At 39.7% G+C, this 25822-nt stretch overlaps 1 protein-coding gene across 1 annotated transcript in view; it reads left to right on the forward strand.

Annotated features, from left to right (window-relative positions):
• Positions 1 to 25822, forward strand: part of SNTG1 (syntrophin gamma 1) — a 239301-nt gene that overhangs the window by 186542 nt on the left and 26937 nt on the right. The window contains exon 11 of the mRNA XM_066578979.1: positions 10540 to 10669. Within this exon, the coding sequence (XP_066435076.1) occupies positions 10540 to 10669 (130 nt within the window). The remainder of the gene's footprint in view (positions 1 to 10539; positions 10670 to 25822) is intronic.

Below are 25822 nucleotides of genomic sequence, written 5' to 3' on the forward strand. Positions count from 1 at the left end.
TTTGTCTCCCTTGACAACTATCTTTACAAAAGGAAATGTTGCTTGCAGTAATTGAGTGATTGCCAGTGACAGCAAACTGGGGTCCTCTAGTCGTAAACAGCTTAAAATGGGAATATATACAAGCTTAGACATTTGACTGTCAAGAAATGTTTATCATGCAAGACCAGTTTGTTTGAAATAGGGATTTTCTTCTCTTTACACTGTGACATTACTGTTTTTTCTCAGTTGAGCTTTTTGATTACAGAAGTTGCATGAGCAGCACAATGTGCGTTTGGTAATGCCAGAGAAGGTAAAAGATAAGCCAGCATGATTCCAGTATAATTCTCTACAGACACATAACTGCAAGGCAGTTATTTGTTCAGTGCTATTGATTGGCAGGACACTTTCGAAAGTATTGGGAACAAACATATTTATTTAACCTTAGAATTCTTTTTCATACAACTTCTTGAAGATTGCTGTAGGGTGAGATGGGCCAAACTGTTAAAATACCTAAAGGCCAAAAAAAGGTATGATTTACTCATGACCTTTTGTTACTCACTTGGGATAATGGAATCAATTTTCCAGGTTCAGCAATTGTAGTGAATCGGGCTGAAGCACATCTTGGGGAATTGGTGAAGAAAACTAGTTTTTAAATATTTACACATTTGGTGAAAAAAAATTGTTTGAGTAAATCAACCAAATTTTTTCTTGGGCAATGATCATACTAGGGAATTCTTGAAAATCCACTCATTAGTACTTGCGATTGTGAACAAAATATTGATTAAAAAGAAATCAGTAAGACTGATCAATCTAGAAAGGAGAAATATCCATCTCTGACTACAGAAAGCTGATGTTTTTGTAGTGCCTCTCTGATTCCATTATGCTTTGTATTTCTTCTCATAATTCTTATACCTGCACATTGCAAAGGTCGACTAAAGAAAGAAACAAAATGTGAAGAAGAAAATTATTCCATGAGTAAGCTGTGTTGATTATGTAGGCACATGATAAATACGTATGCACTCCTTCAAAATGGTTGGCTATTGAATAGATAAAACGTCGTACTAAACAGCCAACTGCCTTTGAAAATAACACTGCCATAGCATGCCACTTTTCTAACAAGGAAGTGGTCAAATTTCAGCCTTGTTAAAGCTCCCCAGTCAACTTTAAGTGTTGCATTAGGACACCAATTAATTTGGGAAAAACTCGAACAGGACTTCCAAAGACTTCCAAGACCAGCTGCATATAAGCATATTGTAAGACAGCTATAATACGGATCTATAATACGTGCAGCTTACAGATAAGATCGCATAAGTATGTCATCAGTATTTGATCTGTATTTGCCTCCATATTGGCTTTCATTGATTTAATTCTCTACTGGGCAAATTTGGATCAATTTTTTGCCCAATAAAAAATACCAATTAATGTAAATACAGCAAAACATACGGATCAAATACTGATAATATACAGGGTTATTACAAATGATCTTACCAATTTTAAACACTCATTACTCACATTTAATGACAATTAGATACATAAATTTGATATCAATAGAAACGGAAACTCAAAAATTTTAATTTAGCAAAACTGTCCAACAGTAAGACTTTCCTTATTGCCCATAGAGACGAATCACAGCACAGCTTTCATTTCTCAAGTTGCTGAGTTAAAAGGAAAGCTGCACTGTCATTGGTTGCTATGGGCAACAAGAACAGTCTTACTGTTTTGCTAAATGAGACACAACATTTTTTATTGTGCCACAGTCAGCAGATATATGAGATAAAATGGCTGCCAATGAAGGCAGGAGAGCATTTTGTATCCTTTATTTTTACATATATCAGTCTGTTATTAATGTGTAAAGTTTGGTGGAGATCCACCCAGTAGTTTATAAGTGGTACTCCAATTTTAAGGAAAAAGGTTGCATATGTATGTGGAAATCATCTGGCCATCCACCAGTAACCGTGCAAACCGTGGAGCGTGTCTGTGCAAGTTTCACACAAAGGCCTCAAAAAACCACCGGCAGAGCAAGAAGAGAATTGGACATCCTGCAACCGACTTTGTGGAAGATTCTGCACAAATGCTTGTGATATTATCCCTTCCTATTACAATTGTTAGAGGCCCTGAAATCTGATGACAAAATGAGATGATGTTCTTTCTGCGACATAATGCAAATTCTAAGGGAAAGCAGTGGTTTAATGGAATCATTATTTTTTGTGATTTAGTCACCTTCCACCTTTTGGGCACAGTTAACAAATGTAATGTCATAATCTGGGGAGCATAAGTGAAGAATATGCACAACTTCCCCCCAGGTGAATGTGTTTTACACTGTAACTGTAGGAAAGTGTACGGACCCTTTTTTTTCCATGAGGAAACAATCACAAGGATTTCATACATGGACGCTACAGATATGGCTTCTGCCACAGCTGGAACAGGAAATCCCAGGTTTCATCTTCCAACAGGATGGGGCATACCTTTCCACCCATCATATTCACGATGAAGTCAAAAGTAAGCTCAATAGGTAACTACCAAATAGATGGATTGCCTCTGCTGATCGTGACAATAGTGAACCTCTTCCTTGGCCTCCACGTTCTCTGAACCTTACACCTCCTGATTTTCTTTTCCTTCTGGGAGAGTGTTAAGGCTGATTTAGATACAACAATTTTCTCTCAAAAATTGCTCAAAGCCGTCTTTTGAGTAATAATCGTTGTGTCTAATTGCCCTGATATCGTGCAATTTTCATTAGGGAATCACTGATCGTTCTCTTTCAGCATGCTGAACGAGAACGATCAGGCTTATCAGGAATTCACAGCAGGATACAGCTGATACTATTGTTTCAGCTGTATCCTGCTCCCTGAACACAGCACTCCAGCTGTGTTCTGCATACCCCGCACAGAGCGCTCATCTGTATAACAGCTGGGCGCTCCAAGCAAAGAACAGCAGGATGCAGAAGACAAGTGGCCCCACCTGTCTTCTGTATCCCCTGCTCGGAGCACTCAGCTGTATAACAGCTGAGCGCTGCAAGGAGAGAACAGCTGGATGCAGAAGGCAAGCGGCCCCGCTTGTCTTCTGCATTTCCCGCTCGGAGTGCTCAGCTATATAACAGCTGGGCGCTCCGAGCAGAGAACAGTTGAATGCAGAAGACAAGCAGCCCTGCTCGTCTCTGCATCCCCCGCTCAGAGCACTCGGCTGTATAATAGCCGGGCACTCCGAGCATTGAACAGCTGGATGCAGAAGACAAGCAGCCCCACTTGTCCTCTGCATCCCCTGCTCAGAGTGCTCAGCTGTATAACAACCGGGCGCTCCAAGCAGAGAACAGCTGAATGCAAAAGACAAGCAGCCCCGCTTGTCTTCTGCATCCCCGGCTCGGAGCGCAAAGTGATCGCTCAACGTTTGAGCGATCACCTTGTGCTGAATTTAAACAATGATTATCACTCAAAAGATATCTTTTGAGTGATAATCGTTCTGTCTAAACCAGGCTTTAGAGATAGAATCTACATGCCCCCCTTACCTCCCACCATGCATGATCTGCGAGTACACACGACAGAAGCAATTGCATCAGTCAATCATGATACGCTACCACGTGTATGACAGAAACCTAACTGCAGGTTTCATGTGTGTTGAGTGACAAATGAGGCTCACATTGAACACCTCTAATGTGGAAAACAATTTTGATATTGGGCAACAAAACTTTTTGAGTTTCTCTTTACATTGATATGAAATCTTCATATCCGAGTGTCATGAAATGTGAGTTATGAGTGTTACAAATTGGGAAGATCATTTGTAGCAACCCTGTACTGATCCAGTACACATAATGGGTGTATTTTTAATCAAAAAGAGAAAAAGCCATGAAATATACACTTATGTAAATAGATACCTAGATATTTTTTAGCTCCATATTATGATCCTCAAAACATGGACCAAATTAGAATTAAAAGTACTCAGGAAGCCATCTGTCTATGATAGCAATACTTAACACCAGCTTACAATTTGCTTCTTGAAGGAATATTTCTCTTAGAACTGTTAATCATGATCAAGCAACCATATGAAAGTCTAGATTACCTAACACAATCTGATTTGACAGTCTCATCGCATCTGTCACTAAGTGTAATATTTATTGAAGGAGGAATACTTGTCAAAATAAACAGATCTGGTAAATTATGTACAACTTCTGGTTTACTATTATATTTCAATTTTTTTTCTTTTTGATTGGAAATTCTTTTTCTTTCCTGGGAATAAACTATTATTTTTTATATCAAAGAAAAGATTACAGACTATTATTAATGTTGAAAATAGCTAGATTGGGGAAAGATATGACACTTAAACTAAGCAATAGACTGTATTTTAAGGATCTACCCATAGGAAGACTGAAGATATCTAATAGGTTAATGTGGTATCAATTTGTAGATTTTAAGAAACTCTTTCATCCAAATGTGAGAATTATGGTTTATTCCTCACTTTTAAATTGGCCAGTTTTACTTTAAGTTTTTCCTTTATGCAAATTGTATTTGACCGTTAATTTTTTTCTCTCATTCAAATTGAATTATGGATTTTTCATTCAGTTCGTGATACTTTTATCATTGTGTTTGTTTTAATTGTCATAGCTGAACATTACATGGTGATGTATTTTCACCTAGACTTCCAAAAATATGGATTTTAAGATGACTCCAAACTCAAAGAATAGCTGTTTTGTCAGAAATTAGAAAATGCCTTATCTCAATGTAAAGGAAGGTTACAAAACAACCATATGTTGTGTATTAATTAGCATTGAGTCCCTTGATAAAAAGCTTAAAACGGGAACACCTGGCTACATTACTTAGAATTCTACAGACATTAATAACAAAATAGGCCACACACAACTATCTAGCATAAATATAAAGGAGTCATTAAATTCAGATTAGCATATTGTTAAGCAATAAACCAGCAAGAACAATATGTTGGCCTCAGCAGAAAAATCTTATGATTAACAGCGACATTCATTTAGCAATCATGTAAAAGATATTATATACAACTTGTTCAATAAACAAAACTCATCCCTGAGGTATTGTCTTAGTCTACGGAATTCCTTAACAGTCTGCATTTTTACAAATCACTCTTCTAGTAGTTTTTGCGGTGGGTAAAAGTCACATTTCATGTGGTATAATTTTAATAATTAATTATCCTTTTTTTAAATGATGAAATTACAGTAATCATTCTTAATATTAAATTAGTATACTACTTCTGCAAATACCCTTGTGTTTGCCCTCCGCCACTTAGTCACAGTTCCATGCTCCGCCTGGTATAGTGCTCCATATCACCAAAGTAGCATTATACAACAAACATATCCGAGGCACCCAAAGTAAAATAAACTTTAGAAGGGAATTTATCAAGACTGGCTTGTCATACTTCATAATCCTATTTGTGCTGAAGTAAGATGCACCCAATTTACTAAAAGGCACATGCCACTTGAATAAATTAGGTGTATGTGCTAGATAGTCAAAAAATATGTCAGCTATAAAATGGTGTAGATTTGCATTATAATTTGTGCTAGTTTTTGGCGTAGATTATAATACATCTGCTGGATTTCTGGAGGCCACACCCCCTCCTCCCACTAAGGCTTCCTCAACTGTACAGAAAAGGGCTGGGCTTAATAATTGAAAAAACACACATTTATGTACAAAGCAAGCATGTGCCAAAATATTGCTGCCACAATTCTGGTGCACTTCCAATGATACATTCCCTCTAAATATTTATTTAGCTATTAACAGACTGACTACTGGGAAAGGCCCTACAAAGCTGGAATGTAGTATTACATTATATGGTAATAGATCTGCCAGAGTGAGAGCTACACTATTTTAATAACTCTCTAATCTGGCTTATAAAGGGGTCCAAAGACCAGCATAACTAGAAGCTCTTAGGTCCTGAAATAGGCAAAATCTATAACAGGACCCCCTACCTACCATGTGCTATTTATAATACTGGTGTCTTTTTATTTGCTGGAGGGGCCTTTGGGCCTTCTAAGGCCCCTGCATCCCCATAGCTATGCCTCTGGGTCCAAAGTAAAGTACTCCCTCCTTTTGATAAACCTATGCCTTAAAAGGGAATATAGAAACAGCTTGCAATGGTTCAAAAACAGAGTAATTAAATGTTTGTTCCAGGCAGGGAATCTACCCTTTTTGTTTTTATAGCCAAAAATGATGTGCAGAGAAATTAGAAAACAAGAATTAATTTAAGCATAGTGCATTATTTTGCCTGGGATCTTATGCCAGATCGACTGCAGAGCAGATGTAAATGTAACCTAACCTGCACAGTCCCTTCAGCTTCATAACAGTTTTTTCGTCACAAACAATGGGTTAAAGTCTCTTATTTTGGTTGGCAACCATGGAATCAGTGATCTAAATTGGCAGATTAGTTGCAGATTTACCACAGCGGAAAAAAATCTGCACCAAAATTCACATCAAAATCTGCAGCATTTAATGTTGATTTTGACTTAGATTTTTTTCTGCAAATTTGCATCAGATTTAATCTGTTAAATAAAGGAGTAAAATCTTCTGTATTTTCACATCAAAACTCTCACCAAATGGTGTGAATTTTGATATGCATTTTGGTGAGGATTTGCTACAGATTTTTTTTCTACTGCATATAATCTGCAGCAAATTTGCTACATTTTACAAAGGGATAGCTAGGCTTTCCTTCATCTGGGGCAAAGGTTTAGTTCCATGCCCCTCTTCTCCCATTCCCCGTACAATTTTGACAAACTACCTAAAAATAATAACAATACACAATATGACTTCATCTGTGTGCTTGTGCTGGAGAGTCGACATTCCATGTCCTACTTTTATCCATTAATAGTCTAGTAGAACAATTACAATACTCCAAATAATTATTATTGTAATCATTAAAGGGGTTGTCCCGCGGCAGCAAGTGGGGTTATACACTTCTGTATGGCCATATTAATGCACTTTGTAATATACATCGTGCATTAAATATGAGCCATACAGGAGTTATTCACTTAGCTGCTCCATTGCTGACGTCCCCGTCGCCATGGTGCCGTCTAATTTCAGCGTCTAATCGCCCGATTAGACGCGCTTGCGCAGATGGGTCTTTTCCCTTCGGCTCGGCACGGCAGCAGCGGCGTTCTGGCTCCACCCCCTTGTACGCGTCATCGCGAAGCTCTGCCCCATCACATGTGCTGATTCCAGCCAATCAGGAGGTATGGGGTCTGCTGGTGCTGTCTGCCTTGCTGCATAGATGCATGCTGGATTATCCATGCCTAAGAGTAGGCTGGAGGTGTGGTTTGCTATTTGCTCTGCCATTGTTTTCATGTGCAGAGTGGCTATATATTTTCACCCCTCCTGATGAGCAGTGCTGCTTATTCTGTTCCACAGTGGAGAACTTGAAGTATGGGGCTCTGCTGTACTGGGTGTTTCACAACTTACTGATAAGTACCTGCTGGTTCCTTTTCAGTGTGTTTTGTTGCTTTTAATTTCTGGTTTGCTGGGCGTGTCGATGTATTTCTCCAGGGGTTCTTATAGGGACAATCAGGGCCCAGAAAGAAAATTGCTAGGCCACCTTTTATCGAGGCGCTGTCCTGGCTTTAGGCAGGGACCCATCAGCCTCCCTGCTTAGGGCCAGGCTTCCTCCCCCCTCCCTAGAGTGGTGCTACCATCCCGCATTGCGTGGTGTGCGGCTATTTTCTATCGTATGAACGTTTCCTGTTGCCGTGTGGAGTGTTGTGCTCTGGTGTCGCACAGGTCTTGTATCTGGGTTACGTACTTCAGTTGTGATGTGCACTGTTCGTCAGTGCAGTAGTTTATCAACTACAGTTGTGGTTATCATCACCCTGCATCCGTGCTGAGCTTGTGCTTGTATGCTGCACGGGCGTGACAACTACACACAAGTAGCCTCCGAGAGCCTTTTTATAGGTCAAGAGTGGAACCATGTTTAGGGCCTCAGGTGGCAAGACTGTTAATCTAATCATTTGCATATCCACCTGAAATATAACTGTAGGCTGAATTTTACAGCAAAATGACAACTCCTTCTAGGTGCGGGATTTTTTTTTTTACAAAGAGTGTACTATATAGCAGTGGAACTCACAGTACTCCCTGAGTAATGAATAACAAGGCACACTGTCTTTTTGTAATAAATGATTCAGACCCCCTGTACTAAACACATGGTCATTCTGTCCCCCTGCATTAATAAATAGCCATAGTGTCCCCCTGTAGTATTAAATGGCCATACTGCCCCCCTGTAGTAATATATAGCCATAATGTTTTGTTGTGAGAATATATAGCAGAATGCCCTCCTGTAGCTATAATGTCCCCCTATAGGAATATATAGGCATAATGTCCTCCTCCTGTATGACTATATAGCCATAATGTTCACCTGTAGCCATAATGTCCCCATGTAGGTATATATAGCTATTGTGTCCTCTTGTAGAAATATATATCCTTAATGACCCCCTGTTCCCGTAATATCCTCCTGTAAGAATATATAGCCACAATGTCCCCCCATTAGAAATACATAGGCATAATGTCCTCCTGTAGCCATAATTGCCCTGCTGTAGCCATAATGTCCTCTTTTAGGAATATATAGACATAATGTCCCCCAATTAGGAATACATAGGCATAATGTCCTCCTGTAGCCATAATTGCCCTGCTGTAGCCATAATGTCCTGTTTTAGGAATATATAGCCACAATGTCCCCCCATTAGGAATATATAGGCATAATGTCCTCCTGTAGCCATAATTGCCCTGCTGTAGCCATAATGTCCTCTTTTAGGAATATATGGACATAATGTCCTCATGTAAGCATAATGTCCCGCTGTAGCTATAATGTTCCTCTGCAGGAATATATAAGTATAATGTTCCGCAGCTGTCATCTTGCAGAATTATGTAGGCAACATGATGACATCAATGTACCACTTGCGCTACCTAGAAGGTGCTAGATGGCTGACCGAGGAGCCCAGCATGGCTTCCAGGATTGCCGCTGTTGTATCCATGGCTTAAAGACACATACAATTAATTTCACATTCAGCAAAATAAGCTTGGTGAACAGCGAGGCCCTTATCTGCACCCTGGGCAGATGACTGGGATGCCCCCCCTAGCTATGTGCCAGCGTGTCACAGAGAAGACACATCTGCACCAAGTCTATTGATATGAATCAGCAGGATCACCCTCTGCTGAGGCACATTTGACCTGGAATTAATGATAGTTAATAATCTACATTTTCTACTTGGTTAGCACTAGAGATGAGCGAACGTACTCGGTAAGGGTGATTTCGCAATCGAGCACCGTGATTTTCGAGTACTTCACTACTCGGGTGAAAAGTACTCGGGATCGCCGGGGGGCAGGGGGAGGCGCGGCGGAGCGGGGGGTAGCAGCGGGGAACAGGGGGGAGCCCTCTCTCTCTCCCTCTCCCCCCCACTCCCCGCTGCAACCCCCCGCTCACCCACAGCGCACCCGAGTACTTTTCACCCGAGTAGTGAAGTACTCGAAAATCGCGGTGCTCGATTGCGAAATCGCCCTTACCGAGTACGTTTGCTCATCTCTAGTTAGCACATTTTTCTCTTTGGGGGTTTAGTTGTTTGTTGTTTAGAATGGAAATCAATTTCCTAAGTGCTGGCTTCAGGGCAATGGAGTAATGGGCTTGTTATTATATTCAGCAGCCAATCTGAATAAGAAGAGCTTCATGTAAAGGATGGGGCATGGAACGCAAGTATGAAACTCTGAAAATCGATATCAGGCATCCTTGCAGCAACAGACAACATATTTACTGTGGAGTCAATATGATTGTGCCCTGACAAGGCAAAAACAAAAGGCCAAGAAATAATATACCAGTACCCGTGGTTGGGGACCTGCAGATTTAACACCCACTTTAAGATTTGCATTAATTCTAAACACCTAATAATACTGTATCTATATTTTTAATTATGTTTAATGAAGGAGACCCTCTTTAAGGCCCAATGTCCACTTGCATGCATGGATTCCACTGCTGAATCCCACAACGGAATCCAGCTGTGCCCGGGGACATGGGCAGGAAAATACATTTTCTAACCTGTCCAGATCCAGTGCGGATCTTCCCCATGCCGGCCGGATCTTCTTTCTTTAGCACGGTGGATGATTGCACAGTGCAATTTTTTTTAATCATCTGCTTTCACGCAGATCCACGGCACATAAACAGTGACAGCTACGGGTGTGCCGCGGATTGGATGGCTTCCATTGACCTCGATGGAAGCTGTCCTGTGGGATCCGCAGAAAAAGGAACATGCTGTGATTTCTTCCCACGCGTGCGATCCGCACGCCGGGAAAAAAAATCACATCCGCATGCTTTAAATTGCCTTGCAGATACTAATACACCCCTATGAGCGGCTAGAGCTGTGAGTCTCCCGCATGGGAGACTTGCGCGGATTTTTAAATTAAAATCCGCCCAATGACATTGGGCCTAAAGACATTTCAGAACAACCGTGATGCTGTGAATTTATTTTGTGCGTATTTTTGCAGTTTTACATCTTCATGAAGTATTTGTGCTAGCACACCTGTATTATCTAGTAAACAATAGCTATTCTTCAAATAATTGCTGTATTTACAGGCAAAATGCATTTCAGATCACTGCGGTAGATGGCGTTTGCAGTGGAATAATACAGTGCTTATCGGCTGATGACTGCATAGAGTGGTTACAAGCTATATCTACTAATATTTCCAATCTCACAAAGCACAACGTAAGTAAAAATGTGTTTTTTTTCACACACTTTAAAGGTTTTGTAATCCTTTGTTGTAGACCCTGGAGAAATACCACCTTGTCTTTAAGCAAAACTTGGGGCATCTTGTGGGAAATGAACATATTATAACTAAACAAAGTATAAAACCTGCTGGAAAAATGAGAAAAGAAAAAATGCAAGTAACCAACACTTTTCCGCATGCGAAAACACTTGTGTGAGGTTTTTATTATACAATATTATATAATATTAAAAAGTGCGCTAATTGTTTTATTTTCTAGGTGTTATAATAACCTTGATATTTTGCAATTATTATGGCAGAAACATACTGCAATATTGTAAAAATACACTTGGCAAGAGTGACATTAATATAATATTATAGTTATATTCTATTCTTGGAATTCTGGTATTATGTGTCATAATTCTGCTGAATGAAACCTGAATAGGTTTTGCAAGTTATTTTCTATATTTGACAAAATGAAAAAGACTACAGATAGTCCCCGACTTGCGAACATTCGACTTACGAATTTCGCTAGATACGAACTATCTGTACAGCACAGTATGATGTAATGCTATGGCATTACATCATACTGTGCAGGGACCGGACAAGCTTCTATCAAGCCTGATAGAAGCCTGTCCGGTCACATCGCGGTTGCTGGGCAGCCGGGGGCCTTCTGAAAGGCCCTAGGGCTGTCTATGCAGAGCGCCTATCAAGCCGTGCGCTTGATAGGCACTCTGCATAGGCAGCCCTGGGGCCTTTCAGGAGGTCCCCGGCTGCCTAGCAACCACACAGCGTCCCGCGATCTCATCGTGGGACGCTGTACGGGCCCCCTGAACGTCGGGTACAGGCTGTTTCTTACAGCGGGCACCCGGCGGCAGCAGTTCCGATGAGCCGCGCTGCTCGTAAGAACTGTTAACACTTTAAATACCGCTGTCAGAGCGGTATTTAAAGTGTTAACAGTTCCGACAAGCGCCACGGCTCGTCGGAACTGCTGCCGCCGGGTGCCCGCTGTAAGAACAGCCGGCACCCGACGTTGTAATGAGCGGGATCCACCCGCGATCCCCTCCATACAACCATTTGTTCGACTTGCGAACAAAACGGACTTGCGAACGGGCTCCCGGAACGGAACCTGTTCGCAAGTCGGGGACTAACTGTATTAGGGTTTTTTTGGCAGTTCTTGTGGCAACTTTTGATGCTGTTTTTTGAACCAACGCCAGAAGTGCATCCAGTAGGAAGAAAAAATATAAGGCGGTTTCACACGAGCATATGCTCAAAAACGCTCACCATAGCACAACGTGTTTGCGCATGAATGAGGTTGGAATAAGTACATTTGCGTGAGTGTCTGTACATAATGCTGTACTTTTTGCGCATCAGGGCCAGTTTACATGTGCGACATACTTTGTCTATGCATTAAAGGCTATTTAGCTAAATAAGGTCCAGATGTGTTCTTTTTTCACGATTTTGCGCGGAATTTCGCACTCCGCCTTACATATTAGACTTCTATGGGGCCTTTGCTGCACAAAACCCAGGAAGATGGAGCAGGTCGTACTTTTTTCCATGTGTGTGCAAAACACACTCCTAAAAACTATCCCATTGAAATCAATGAGTTCTATTCTCTGTGTCCCCATTGCATTTTGGGATCTATTTTTACAGCATATACCGTGTGGTATAAATATGTTAACCATATTGTACAGGCCATTACAATTACAACCACACCAAATTTATGGAGCTTTTATTATGTTTTTCTGAACAATATAAACACTTCTTTTTTTAGAAAAAGACTTTTTGCGTGCCACCACACTGCCAGACCAAAGCATTTTTATGTTTCGATTGACAGAGCTGTATAAGGGCTTGTTTTTTTTAGCAGGATGACTTGTAGATTTTAGAGGTTCTATTCTGTGAGGTACATATGTCTTTTTAATTCTTTTTTATTCCTGCTCTGTGGGTAGTAAGGTGAACAGAAAATGGCTATCTTGACATTTTCTTTTTTGGTCATTTTTATGGAATTTACGATGCTGGATAAATAATGTAACACTTCATAGTATGGGATGTTATATATGTGGAGATACCGATTTTTATAGTTTTTTTTTAATTGTTCCTTTTACTTTTCAATATTAAAAGCCTTGTGTAAAGAAGAAAAACTATTTCTGTAAAAATGCTTAGATGCAGTGGTCAGCAATAACTGCAGATACTGCAGGGTTAAAGGGTGTAGTGGTGTGATTAGATGAGCAAGTCCTCATATTTTCACTCCCACTCCTTTTCTGGAAAATCGACCCATATGTGTGATAATGAGAGAGTAAATAGGCTCTCAGATTGATGGGGGAGGTGTGATACCATCAAGAAAACTGCATGCCACACCTCCCCTTGAACAGGGGTGGAGGCAGGAGAATCACAGATCTTCTCTGCTGCCTACTTGCCCACCTTCTCCTCTCTTTATGCATATTGAAACGTGACAGTTCTAAACTCAGTATTCCCAACTCCGCTTTAAATGGCTGTAGCTCTGGTTATATCAGTGCTACAGACAAGCTTTGTGGCTTTTAAGGGCATCAAAAGTATGTCTGCAGCACTGACAGATCCTGAGCTACAGCTACTTCAAGTTTAACTCTTTTTGTCCAAAACTGTAATTTCCTCTTCCTGTAGAAGGAACATGGCTTGTCCTAAACTGTATAGGGGGTTGCAATTGGGTTAAATTTCTCCTCCTTTTAGGATTCTTTTAGGTTCTGAAAGAAAAAACTCAATAATAAAGTGGTGTAAAAACTAGGATTAGTTCCTCATTGAATGACTGAGTGCACCTAGTTACAGTATAGTAGAAAGTGAGTATACAATGCACCACAAAATTCTTGATGGTAACAATTCTGCCCCGTAGAGAACGCAGTATACACACACATACACTGTAGATTACTAATTGATGGCTATTGTAAACATCAACAATAAAAAAGTAATTGTGACCAAAATATTTTTTTAAGCACAGAGTAGATACAACTTCAGTAAACGATAAAATAATGGCATAAATGCTCATGCTGACCACCATGTTGACTAAATTAACTGTATTTAGACACATTATTTGGAAATATATAAACAATACAAGCATATCAAATCATTTAAAGAGTCCCTTGCGATCTGCGTGTAGAAATTCTATATATATAAAGGCTCTACAATGGAATCATATGTGACATTTAACTATATTGTAGTTAACCTTTCTGAACACATGCATATAAAATTCCACTTGCCAGAATGTATTAGAGAACATTGAAGTGCCTGAGGAGCTGCATCTGTTCTGCGTGCATTTATACTGTGCTTGTAGACAGGACATTTGAAGAACTTTTTACATGTGGCTGGTGTGTCAGACAACTAAAGCCATGCAGTATTCTCCTTACAATCCCTTTGCTTTTTAATGATGTGACATTGGATCTTTTTATCATAAAATAAGGGCGTACTCCCTTTACAATGACTCTAGTATGGGTCACTTAACATCTAATGTATTTAGCTCAAAGAGTATATATGATCAGATAATGACACTTTATTTGAATCAGGTTTTTATTACAAACATTTTTTTTCAATTTTGGGGATATTTTTTCTATTTTTCATGTGACTACCTATATTAAATAAATCTCAAAATATTGCAGTTTTCACATTGGTCACTACATTGAGAGAATAGGCTTACACTTTATCTTTTCAATACCTTTCTTATGTTAGGAATAAAGCCAAGAAACACCTGTGCCCTTGGCACTAGCTATTCTCATTGAGCCTTTGGTGATTCTGGACGGAACATGTAGACCTAGTTCCTTGCCTCTAGGAATTCCTTGCCTTGATTGTCTAGTCCTATCTCTGATTTCCTATATAAGCCTGGCCCTAGCACTTCCCACTTGCCAGATTATTCTGCTTGTTACCTTTAGTGCAGTTTGTTGCTACTTTTGCTGCCTTACCTGTAATCTACTGTCAATTATCAGCATACATAATTTAGATTGCTTTTGACTTGATCCTTGCCTTATGCTAAATTATCTGCCGATGATCTGTGTACTGAACCTAGACTGTTAACTATGCTTACTTTGTTAACAACATCTATCCAGTCTGCCTCAGCCACTAGACCCTGAACCCACTACAAGACCGTGACACTTTGCTGTGTAGACTGGGACTGAGCAACAAAATATAATGACAGCTCTATTGTACTCATTCTACTTGTGGAGGTATAGATAAGGCAGGCTAACAACACTCTACACTATACAAAAGGCTATGGCTCTGTATGTATCACTATCACCATTCCATGGTCTTTAAAGCCACTTACATGGGACAATTATCGCTCAAAATGTGTTCAAACGAACAAAAATGAGCGATAATTGTCCCATGGGGATGCTAAAAATAGTTCACTATTCATTCACATTTTGTTATTACTGACTTTCAGTGAGCATAAAAATCATTGCTGGCTCGCAGGCTTCTCGCTGAGTATAAACACTTTCCACTCAGTGTTTCACTGTAGCCCATGATCCAGCGGTGATCTATACCTGTCTAAATGCTCTGCAGGAGTGCTATCAACCTTAGCAGTGATGTCATCGCTCATGTAGTCATCCTGGAAATTATAATATTCCATCAGATTTCTCTGTTAACTTCTATCTACTGTAGATGCCACAAGACACACACATACCAATAAGCTGTTTATAGAGACAATATAGGAAAGATGTGGGTATCTCCAACATAGGCGCCCCAGGGAAATTTTGAAAATTAAAAAAATCAAACAACTAATGCTAAAGTTGAAAATGTAGCTCTTGATGTTTACAACAGCCATCGTCAAATCAATTACAATATATATGTTGGGAAAAGAGGTTCAGTGTCCTGATGGGTATGTATGGAGGAACCTCCAGGGGTATTCTATAAGAGGTATAAAGCGTATTATTAAGAGATGGCACATACCAAAGATTGGAGCTCCTGGAAGATGATTTGCATATTCCCAGTGTATTCTGGGAAAGTTGAAGTGTCACTGTGAGATGATTGCTGAGTTTAGCTGGATCTAGCTACTCGGGGACATTTAAGACCAGGGATTGGAGCTCCAGGAAGATAATTTGCATGTTTCCTGTGCAATCTGGGAAAAGTAAAGAATCACTGTGAGTGGGACAATTGCTGCTTTTAGCTGGGTCTAGCTACTTGGAAGACATTTAACAACAGGTATTGGGGTTCCAGAGAGATAATTTGCATAATCTCGATGCATTTTGTGAACAGTGAAAAGTTGCTGTGAGCTTAGTCAGGCCTAGCTGCTTGGAGAACATCACCAAATTGCACGCTTAGTATCATGGTATAGGTTAAATATCAGTTGGAGAATTTTTAACTATTAGAAGTTTGGAAGTGGACATCAACTGACTATGTGCAACATCAAAGGGGAGTTTAGCCATATGGTGAGCTGCAGTGTATTCTGTTTACCACTCGGCACTCTAAGGTGCCACACCTCCGTACGGATGCAGGATGGTGTCCTTTTAAAACCACAAACACTCACTCAGCATTTGCACTGACAAATTGCACCTCTCCAGGCAATGATGGAAGGACCCCTGTGCCTTACTAATCAGGGAAAGTGGGGAACCCCTGCCTAAAAGCAGGGTAATCGTCCTGATATGGTCAGCCCCACTGTCTTCATCTGGGATCTAGCTATCCCTGATTAGGAACCTGGAGCATGCACAAAACACAGGACACGACACTGTGCACACACACACACACTGAACACAGAAGTGGACTGCACCTAAAGCACATGTCTGGCCACCTGCACAGACATAATACACACATCACTGTTCACACCAACACACATTGTTGTGCATACAACATATAACAGGAACCCCACCCAGAGCTCACATGCATACAGATGGTAGACCATAGCCAGTCCAATTGTCCTCACACCAGGGGAATAGAAAGTCAGCCACCGTGCTGACATGGGGAACAGTGTCAGGCATCACCCATCTGAAAAACACAAGATTTAAGACGTCTGGAGTCTGCACCTGCCCAGGGATGGAGAGAAACCTGTGGGCCGCCTGCATCTGTGTGGTCACCGTACGACACACTACCCAATGTATGCATCCCAGAAAGCAAGGAGGGGAGGGACAGCAGGTGCCTAGACCGTCTTTAGAGAAGGAGAAACGGACACTAAAGACGAGCATGCACCACACCAACTCTGAGTGGGCTCTACACTAAGATACAAAGAAGCGCTAAACTGACCAGCAATCTCTCACAAGACTTTGCTGGTATTTATCTGCAGCTGACAAGGGGGGTTGGTTGGTGGATAATACCACACTCAGCTAGCTCAATTAACCGCTACCTGTGAAGGGGTGCATAAGGAAACCTGTAGAACCACAGGTCCAAAATGCACAACCTTAACATATGCTATATGTTTACAGATTTACCAGAGGAAAAGCCAAAATTCACCTGCCAGAAATGCAAGCTTGTGTCTCTATTGCAGGGGGGGGGGGAAAGTCTTGAGGAGAGAATAGTTACATTGAAACTCATTTGGGAAGATGAGGATTTCCTTGACGGAGCAAAAGTAACTCTTCAGAATGTTGAAGGAAAATAAATTTCAGTGCATCTGCAGAAGTAGAGGGATGGAAGCATGTGACGCTTTGATAAAAATGGGTTGCAGCTTACAAATACAGGAAAGCATATATTTTGCGGGCACCTTGCTACTCTGTTCAGAAGAGCTTTAAACTAGAATAATATGGAAAGGGAAGTGAAAGGCCAGGCAAAAATATACTAAAAATGAATACAATTGCAAACCTTGCTACTAGAAGTGGGAAGAAAGTACAAAGACAAAAATATCAGAAGAAAACTAGAGCAGTAATAAACGCCGTTCACAAACTAAAATGCTTATACACAAATGCACAGAGCATGGAAAACAAACAAGGAGAATTGGAGCTCCTAACACAGGAAGAGAAATATGATATCATACGCATCACAGAAACATGGTTGTATGATACACATGATTGGAATACAAGGTGTCACGGATGGAAGAGGGGAGACCTGACAGATCCCTCCTCTATCTACGCTTTGTCACAGATCAACTGTTCTGAGTGCCCCACTGCTATGACCAAGTGTCAGATCAGAGCCTCGATTGATCATTCTAGCGAGATTGCAAGTATGGATTCGCCAGACTACAGGTGGATTTGTAACTAGCTTTCACAGGGTCCTGCCAGATGCAGACCGAAAACACAAATCACCCCCTGATCCGGTCTAACACATTCCAGCATGCTACAAGGCCACTCACATAGAAACGCTGCCACCACCAGCTGTTAAGGTAAGCTGGGACCCAGACTATGAATTATGAACACAATCTTCAGATTTTATGGTTCTTTTTATACGGACAAGGCTTAACTAATAAATTGCAGATTTAGTCTAAAAAAAAAACTAGCAGTGATTTTATATATATATATATATATATATATATATATATATATATATATATATATATATATATATATATATATATATATATATATATATATATATATATATAAAAGATACCAGATTTGGGATTTGTCATGCCCAAGATTTTGATCCGTGCAGAGTCACTGAAGTAATGGGAGCAGTCTTACGCCAAGGCGTATCTCTGAAGTATGACAACAGGGGTTTGTGGAGCCCCGAATAATAAAGGGTCCCTCAGAACACACCTTCCCCGCCACCTGTTAAGTCATTCAGGAGGGTTGGGGCTGTACATCCCTTATGGAAAAATCATAATTCCTCATTTTCCCCATATCTTGGCTGGAGGCCCTCCGATTGGGAATATAGGCACGGCATATTTCTGGTCATGATTTTATCTATTTAGCAACATCAAGCATGAAATGTAAATTATAACCAGGTATGTGGATACATCAATTGGGGGTGATACTGAGCTCGTACCGCAACATGGGAAGATGCGTTTCATTCAGCTGGTGCGCCCGATTCTGAAGGTATAACTCCTATTGGGATGGGACCTCTGCATAACTAATAACCCGTATTAAAAGATTTTCCCATTAATCTGCCTCAGAGTTGCCTGTCTAAGAGAAATAAAAGAGGTATTAAGCCTCACTGGCAGGGGGGATAATTAGAATCCCCCTGTCACTAGCTAACTTCATTTCCTTCATGATGAAAATACTTCCTGAGGCCCAGTGCATATCAGAGGCCTCTCAGATGTGAGGGAGGAAGGGGAGATTAAAACATTGAATTCATCTTTCCCAGTATCCTGAGTGACAAGTTGTTATAGATAGCGGGGGTACACTTTATCTATATCTCTGTATCAGACAAGGCCTGAAGAATACAACTTATTTTTAAGAAACAGACTTAATAGAAGGGGAGGAGGTGTTGCGTTGTATGTTAGAAGGCATACATTTTCGCAGAGATTGAAGTCTCTGAGAATAGAAGCTCTGTAGAAATTGTTTGGGTAAGAATCAAGGAGAGAACAACAGAAAGGACACCATTGTAGGCTTTTACCATAATTCACCTTGACAAGCAGAAGATATGGAAGAACTCTTTCTACATCAGATGGCTAAGTTCTCAAAAAAGTACAACATAGGGATTATGGGAAATTTTAACTATCCAGACATTTGTTCTTATTCCAGGCAAAAGTAATGGGTCCAACACACTCTTATCCTCTCTTGCTGATAAGTTTATCTTCAAAAAATTGGAAAAGAAAACAAGGGGATCTGCTACCTTGAACCTAATTCTTATCAACAGGGAGGAAATGGTTGAGGAATAAAGATGAGCGAACCTACTCATTTCGAGTAATTACTCGATCGAGCACCGCGATTTTCGAGTACTTCCGTACTTGGGTGAAAAGATTCGGGGGGGGGGGGGCGGGGGGAGGCATGGCAGAGCGGGGGGTAGCAGCAGAGAATAGGGGGGAGCCCTTTCTCTCTCCCTCTCCCCCCCACTCCCCACTGCAACCCCCCACTCACCCCCGAATCTTTTCGCCCGAGTATGGAAGTACTCAAAAATCGCGGTACTCGGGCGAAAAAGGGGCATGGTCGAGTAGGCTCGCTCATCTCTATTGAGGAAGTAAGTGTGTCTGGGACCTTAGGAGGCAGTGATCATGCTATCCTTCTGGATAAGAAGGGGGGAGAGACTTTAGAAGAATTTAAGGTTGAATTTCACAAAGGCAGATTTTAATGGACTCAGAAGGAGGTTAGGAAGGAACCAATGGATGGATGTTTTTATGAACTAAAATGTCCGAGAAGGATGGGAACTTTTGTGAAATGAGATTCTCAAAGCACAATTGTTAACAATCCCATAAAAAAGTAAAAATGAGAAGCATTTAAAGAAACCAGGATGGATGAACACAGAACTTCAACGCATACTAAAAATGAAGAAAAAAATGTTTATCAAATGGAAAGGTGGGGCTTATTTAAAGAAGAATATAATGCTGTCTGCAGAAACTATAGGGCAAGTGTCAGAATAGCTAAAAATGAGAATGAATTGAGATTTGAAAGAGAGGCCAAAATCAATAAAAAAAAGATTTTGAGGGGATGTCAAAAGCAAAAGAAAAGTCATGGATGCTATAAGAAGTTTACAGGATGAAATTGTGAATTTCCTAAAAATTATGTTGAGAAGTCTAAACTTTTAAATTTTTATTTCAAATTCTGTTTTCTCTCAGAAAATAAATGCAACATCCGCTGATCTTCCCTGCACTATTGAGGGAATAAAACAAGCTAAAATAAAATAGGCCATCTATAAACAAAGACATGATAAGTTAACACTTAGCTAACCTAAATAAATTCAAGTCTCTTGGTCCAGGTGAATTAGGTTCTAGGGTACTGAAAGAAGCAGTAGAGGTAATTGCTGAACCTCTGTTTGAAAATTCTAAACTTTGAAAATCAGTGGAGAACAGGAGTAGTCCCAGAAGATTGGAGAAGGATAAATGTTGTCCATATCTTCAAAAAAAGGGAATGAGATTGAGCTAGGAAACTACATCTTCTATCCTGGCAAGGATCTTTGAACAAATTCTTAAACAGCATGTATGCATTCTCGGGTGAGAATGGAGTAATTTATCAGAGCCAGCTTGGATTTGTTATAAACAAGCCATGCCACACTAATCTAATTTCCTTCTATGACAGAATCACTGACTGGGTTGATCAGGAAATTGCAATAAATAAAGTGTATCTTGACTTTAGTAAATCATTTGACAAAGTATCTCATACCATACTTATTGAAAAATATGACCAAATATGGGATTGACAAGGCAACTGTTTGGATTCACAAATGGCTGAGTAAATTTACTCAGAGTGGTCATAAATGGCTGCACATCAAATTGTAAGAATGTCTTAAGTGCGCTTCCTCAAGTCTCTATCCTGGGCCAAGTGGTGTTCGACATTTTTATAAATGACCTGGAGGAGGGAATTGGGGGGAGACCGATCAAATTTGCAGCAGACCTAAAAAGGTAGGATGGATAGCTTACACTAGAGAAGAAAGTGGATTCAAAAAGATATTGACAAGTTTCAAGAGTAGGCAGCTACTAACAGAATGCTATTTAACAGGGAGAAATGCATAGTTCTACATCTGGGCAAGAAAAATGAAAAAAACACACACACGCAGAATGGGAAGAATTGGGCTAAGCAGCAGCACATGTGAAAAAGACTTGGGTATACTAAAAGGTCATAGACTGAACATGAGTCATCAATGTGATGCAGCAGGAAAAAAGGCAGACACCATTCTGGAAAGAGCTGAACCTGTGAGGGAGGAGACAGAGATTAGATATTAGAAATAGAACTTTTGACAGTGAGGGTGATTAATGAGTAGAACAGGTTGCCACGGGAGGGGGTGAGTTCTCCTTCAATGGAAGTCTTCAAACAGAGGCCGGACAAACATCTATCTGGGATGATTTTGTGAATCCTGCATTGAGCAGAGTGTTGAACTTGATGACCATGCAGATCCATTTCAACTCTACAATTCTATGATTCTGTATTTTGATTTAACTGGTAACTCACATTGTGTATTGTATTCCTGTTTCCCCATTTACATTTCAATCAACTTGTAGTCTGTTAACATGTCTTGGTCTTTGAGGTCAATTAGCCAATTTGAATACATTTATCCATCTTAGTGGTCCCAGAACTAGATAATATTTTATAGTGAGATAGGTGTGGTTAGATGGCAAGTGGATATGAAGTCCTGACAAACAAACTGTGCAGGCAATCAGCATCATAAGTATCCTTATTTTTGATCCCAACCCGCACAATGTTCTAATAATTACATCAGGGTTGCCAAACATCTAGAAATTCCTGGCTAGTCAATGAAAACAGGGCACTTTTTACAGTGTCCATAAATTAGTCGGATGGTACTTGAGCAGGTTATTATTATTGTAATTATCATCATTTTACAGCTCACAGTAAATGCTGGTAATCATTTCATATCAGCTATCTGGCCTGTCATAAACTTTATCATTCCGTATGATTTTACAATGCATCCATAAAAAATGTTGGCTATCAGTGATTTTTGAATAAGTTGTCCAGAAAAACAAAACATTCAACTTGGCCTCCCTAAATTATATTAGGGTATCAATTAAAAATTGTAATTGATTGAAATAATGAAACTACTGTTGCTTTTAGATTGGGAATACAAAACTTATTTTTTGTTGAAATCAATCTGAATTTCCAGACCTATTAGATACTGATATGAATCAGTGATAATGGTAAAGACGACCTTTCCTTTTTAATTTGCTTTTTGTGTTTCCAATGAATAATTGTCGTTTATATTAAGGCTGAAATAAAAGTGTACTAAAATATAATAAAGTTATTCATACTGCAATTTCTTTTGAAGTATGCCTGGTTTAGAAGAAATCATTTTTCACTTGTTCTTAGCAGAAAGCTGGAATGACATTTCAGACAGATTGACTGATTTAGCAAAACAATGTTATTTCTGTGTTGCTTATGGATTTTCAAACTTAGCAATTATCACTAAACACAGAAGTGTAACAAATTGTTTCTTTTATCCTTCAATCACAGTAGAAAGCCTGGGTGACTGTGCTGACATGGTGACAGATATTGCAATAAATCAATTCTTTATGGGTTTCTTTATTTAACAAACCTCAGATCAGGCTTCTAAAGATGTGACATGCTATCGGGAAACGCAGGGTCCACAAAGGACTATTTAAACTAAAGAAATTAAAAAGGTATGATTTTTCATGCCACCCAGTCCATCTGGCTATTCCCAAATGTTGTAAAGAAACGGTGACTAATCTACTAAATGTGATAATAATTCGGTAAAGCAGGCTCAAAATCTAACAGATCTAATGAACTTTAGGATCGGATCGCCACAATACACTTGTGATTTATGTTTTCAAACTTTACAGTGTTGAAACAAGTAAAAAGAAAGAAAAAAATGCTTCAAAGAAGAGTATGACCAAATACTGAAGGTTGATATTTGATTCTTTTTATAGATAATCTTATCTTCATGATTCAGGAAAAATAGAAATAAAAAGTGAGCGTTTTCTGTACAGATGGGAAGGCCTGGAAAAAAACAGAAAGATTGGGGGAAAATGTTTGTTTTTTTTCCAAAACCATTTTTTATGTTATATAGTTTGAATACCATGTCATAGATATATTATTTATCATTGGAAAATAACATATTCTACATAATTTTTTTTTTCCCAGAAAAATATGGCTTTGGAAAAAAAACAGGGAAAAAAAACTTTTTCCCTAATTTTTCCATTTTCTTTCCTCAGGCCTTCCTATCCCTAGTCTTTAGTAGTTGATACAGTTTAATGGCAGTGAAAATATGATAATGACAAATTAAAGTTACCTTCCATCACTAAATCATCACTTACTATTGACCCCTTAGAGCCTCTAAGAGCCTCTCAGAACAGTCAAGTGTATTATACCTGGATCCCATGCAGTCAGGGACGGCATATTTTAGAATGCTATTGCGGAATATTTCGGCCCGTATGAAAGGTTCATATCACTGCTACAAATAATTCACATTTCATCTGTTGCAGTCTGACAGTGTCCTATATCAATTAATCAATTGTAGAAAACAAGTTTCCCCTTTCTCTTTAGAAAGTCTTTTTTGTAGGAACTAAGTTGTGCATTATAAAAAAAAATTATGTATCCCCTAAAATACCTAATTAAAAGGTTGCCTCTCTAACAAATAGCATTTACAATTACCGTATATACCGGCGTATAAGACAACTTTTGAACCCCAAAACATCTGCTCTGAAGTCGGGAGTCATCTTATACGCCAGTAATACAAAAAAAAGAAAGTGTCAAAAAAAAAAATCATTACTCACCTCCCCCGGCGTTCTGCGGCACTGCTGCAGGCTGTCGCTCCCTCCTGGTCCCCGGTAGAGCATTGCTTTCTGGACGCAGGGCTTGAAATCCCCGCCTCCAGAAAGATAATACTGTGATTGGCTAACACACGCTGTCAGCCAATCACAGCCATTCAATGACATCATTGAATGACTGTGATTGGCTAACACACGTGCGCCTTCAGCCAATCACAGCCATTCAATGATGTCATTGAATGGCTGTGATTGGCTGAAGGCACGTGTGTTTTAGCCAATCACAGCCATTCAATGATGTCATTGAATGGCTGTGATTGGCTGATGGCTCTGCGTCCAGAAAGCAATGTTCTGCCGGGGACCAGGAGGGAGCGACAGCCTGCAGCAGCGCTGCAGAACGCTGGGGAAGGTGAGTAATGATTTTTTTTTTTTGCTCCACTGTATTCCTGGCGTATAAGGTGACAGTTGGGGGGTCGTCTTATACGCCCCGTCGCCTTATACGCCGGAATATATGGTATATACAATCTTTTTGGTAGTTATATGTATTAAAAATAAATGTTTCCATCCGCAGATACTCCAGGACTAACATTAGAATAGCACCACCTGCTGTTTCTACTGAAGATTTTTTTGTGCCTGGTCCATCTCTGCCAACATTCCAAAATAGTCACATCCAATCAATCTTGCTTCTTTGCAGTAATGCTGTCTCACTCTCTCATCACTTGCTAAACATCTCTTCTGATGTCAGAGAAGATGCAGCAGCTTCAGAAGTAGCCGCTCACTACATCAGGGATCCCTCTACATACCTAGTGAAGCAAAGAGAGAAGCAAGACTGAGCAGGTGTGTCCACCTTCAGACTGTTACTGAGGCGGACATACAAGAGAAACAGCAGATGGCGCTATTCTAACACTAGTCCTGAAATATCTGGGGATAGTAACATTGTATTAAGTAATTGTAATATCTGGGGATAGAAATTGTAGTAAACTGTAGATACAAAGAATCTGTATAATTACGGGCTGGATTTAACTATGAACACAATTTTTCATAGGACGACCTCTGTAAGAATATTAGAAATTCCCATAACCTAAATAAAAACCCTTGGCCTACGGCCTCATACTTTTATTTGGCAATGGTACTCTTAGATTACCTCTTAACTTCTTATAATTGACAATAGGGGGCTGTATCAAATATATTAACTTATTTTTATATGAGTGACTTTCTATGTCAGTATTTTTAAACAACTCCAAATACTGTAGAATGCAACCGTTCACTTATAAAATGTTTTGTAAAAATCCACAGTAAGCCCAGTTAAAGTGAATATATTAGAGCAATGATTTGCTGAATACAGCTCTCAGAAATATGAGTATCAGAGGTTTTACTGATAACCTTTTATTTGAACAATTCATATTTTAAGACACATTTTATCTAGATCATCTCTTCACCTCGGTTCTAGAAGCACAAATTCAAAGGCTTTATTGCAAACTCAGATATCGATCTGCAAGATGACTGCGAATATTTTAAAAGGAAGAAAGGCAAGATAAACCAATATAAAGTAACACGGCTGAGTACAATATGAAGGTAATATAGAGCAGCTGAGAGATCTACACACATATTTAGGCTTCTCACACTTTTGAATAAATTCACATTTTAGAATGTCACAAAAAGAACTGAGCAAAGCACAATATTTCCTAAGTTAGGATCTTATCGGAGGAGTTTCTTCATAAAAATACAAAAATATTACACAAAATAGGTTTGAGTATCACACAAGAATACAGCATGTAACAGTATGGGGTGTCCTTAGGCTGTGCGATGTGAGCTGTGCCCAAAAATGTAAGGCACGACTCGCTCCTGGCCACAATAATGAACCCTAGCTTGTTTATTTTATCGACGATAAGATTGTATAAGATCTTGTATTTTTGTGGGATGAACAGTAGTTTTTATTGATATT

The sequence above is a fragment of the Eleutherodactylus coqui genome, chromosome 9 (assembly GCF_035609145.1).
Source record: "Eleutherodactylus coqui strain aEleCoq1 chromosome 9, aEleCoq1.hap1, whole genome shotgun sequence".
Classification (NCBI taxonomy): Eukaryota; Metazoa; Chordata; class Amphibia; order Anura; family Eleutherodactylidae; genus Eleutherodactylus; species Eleutherodactylus coqui.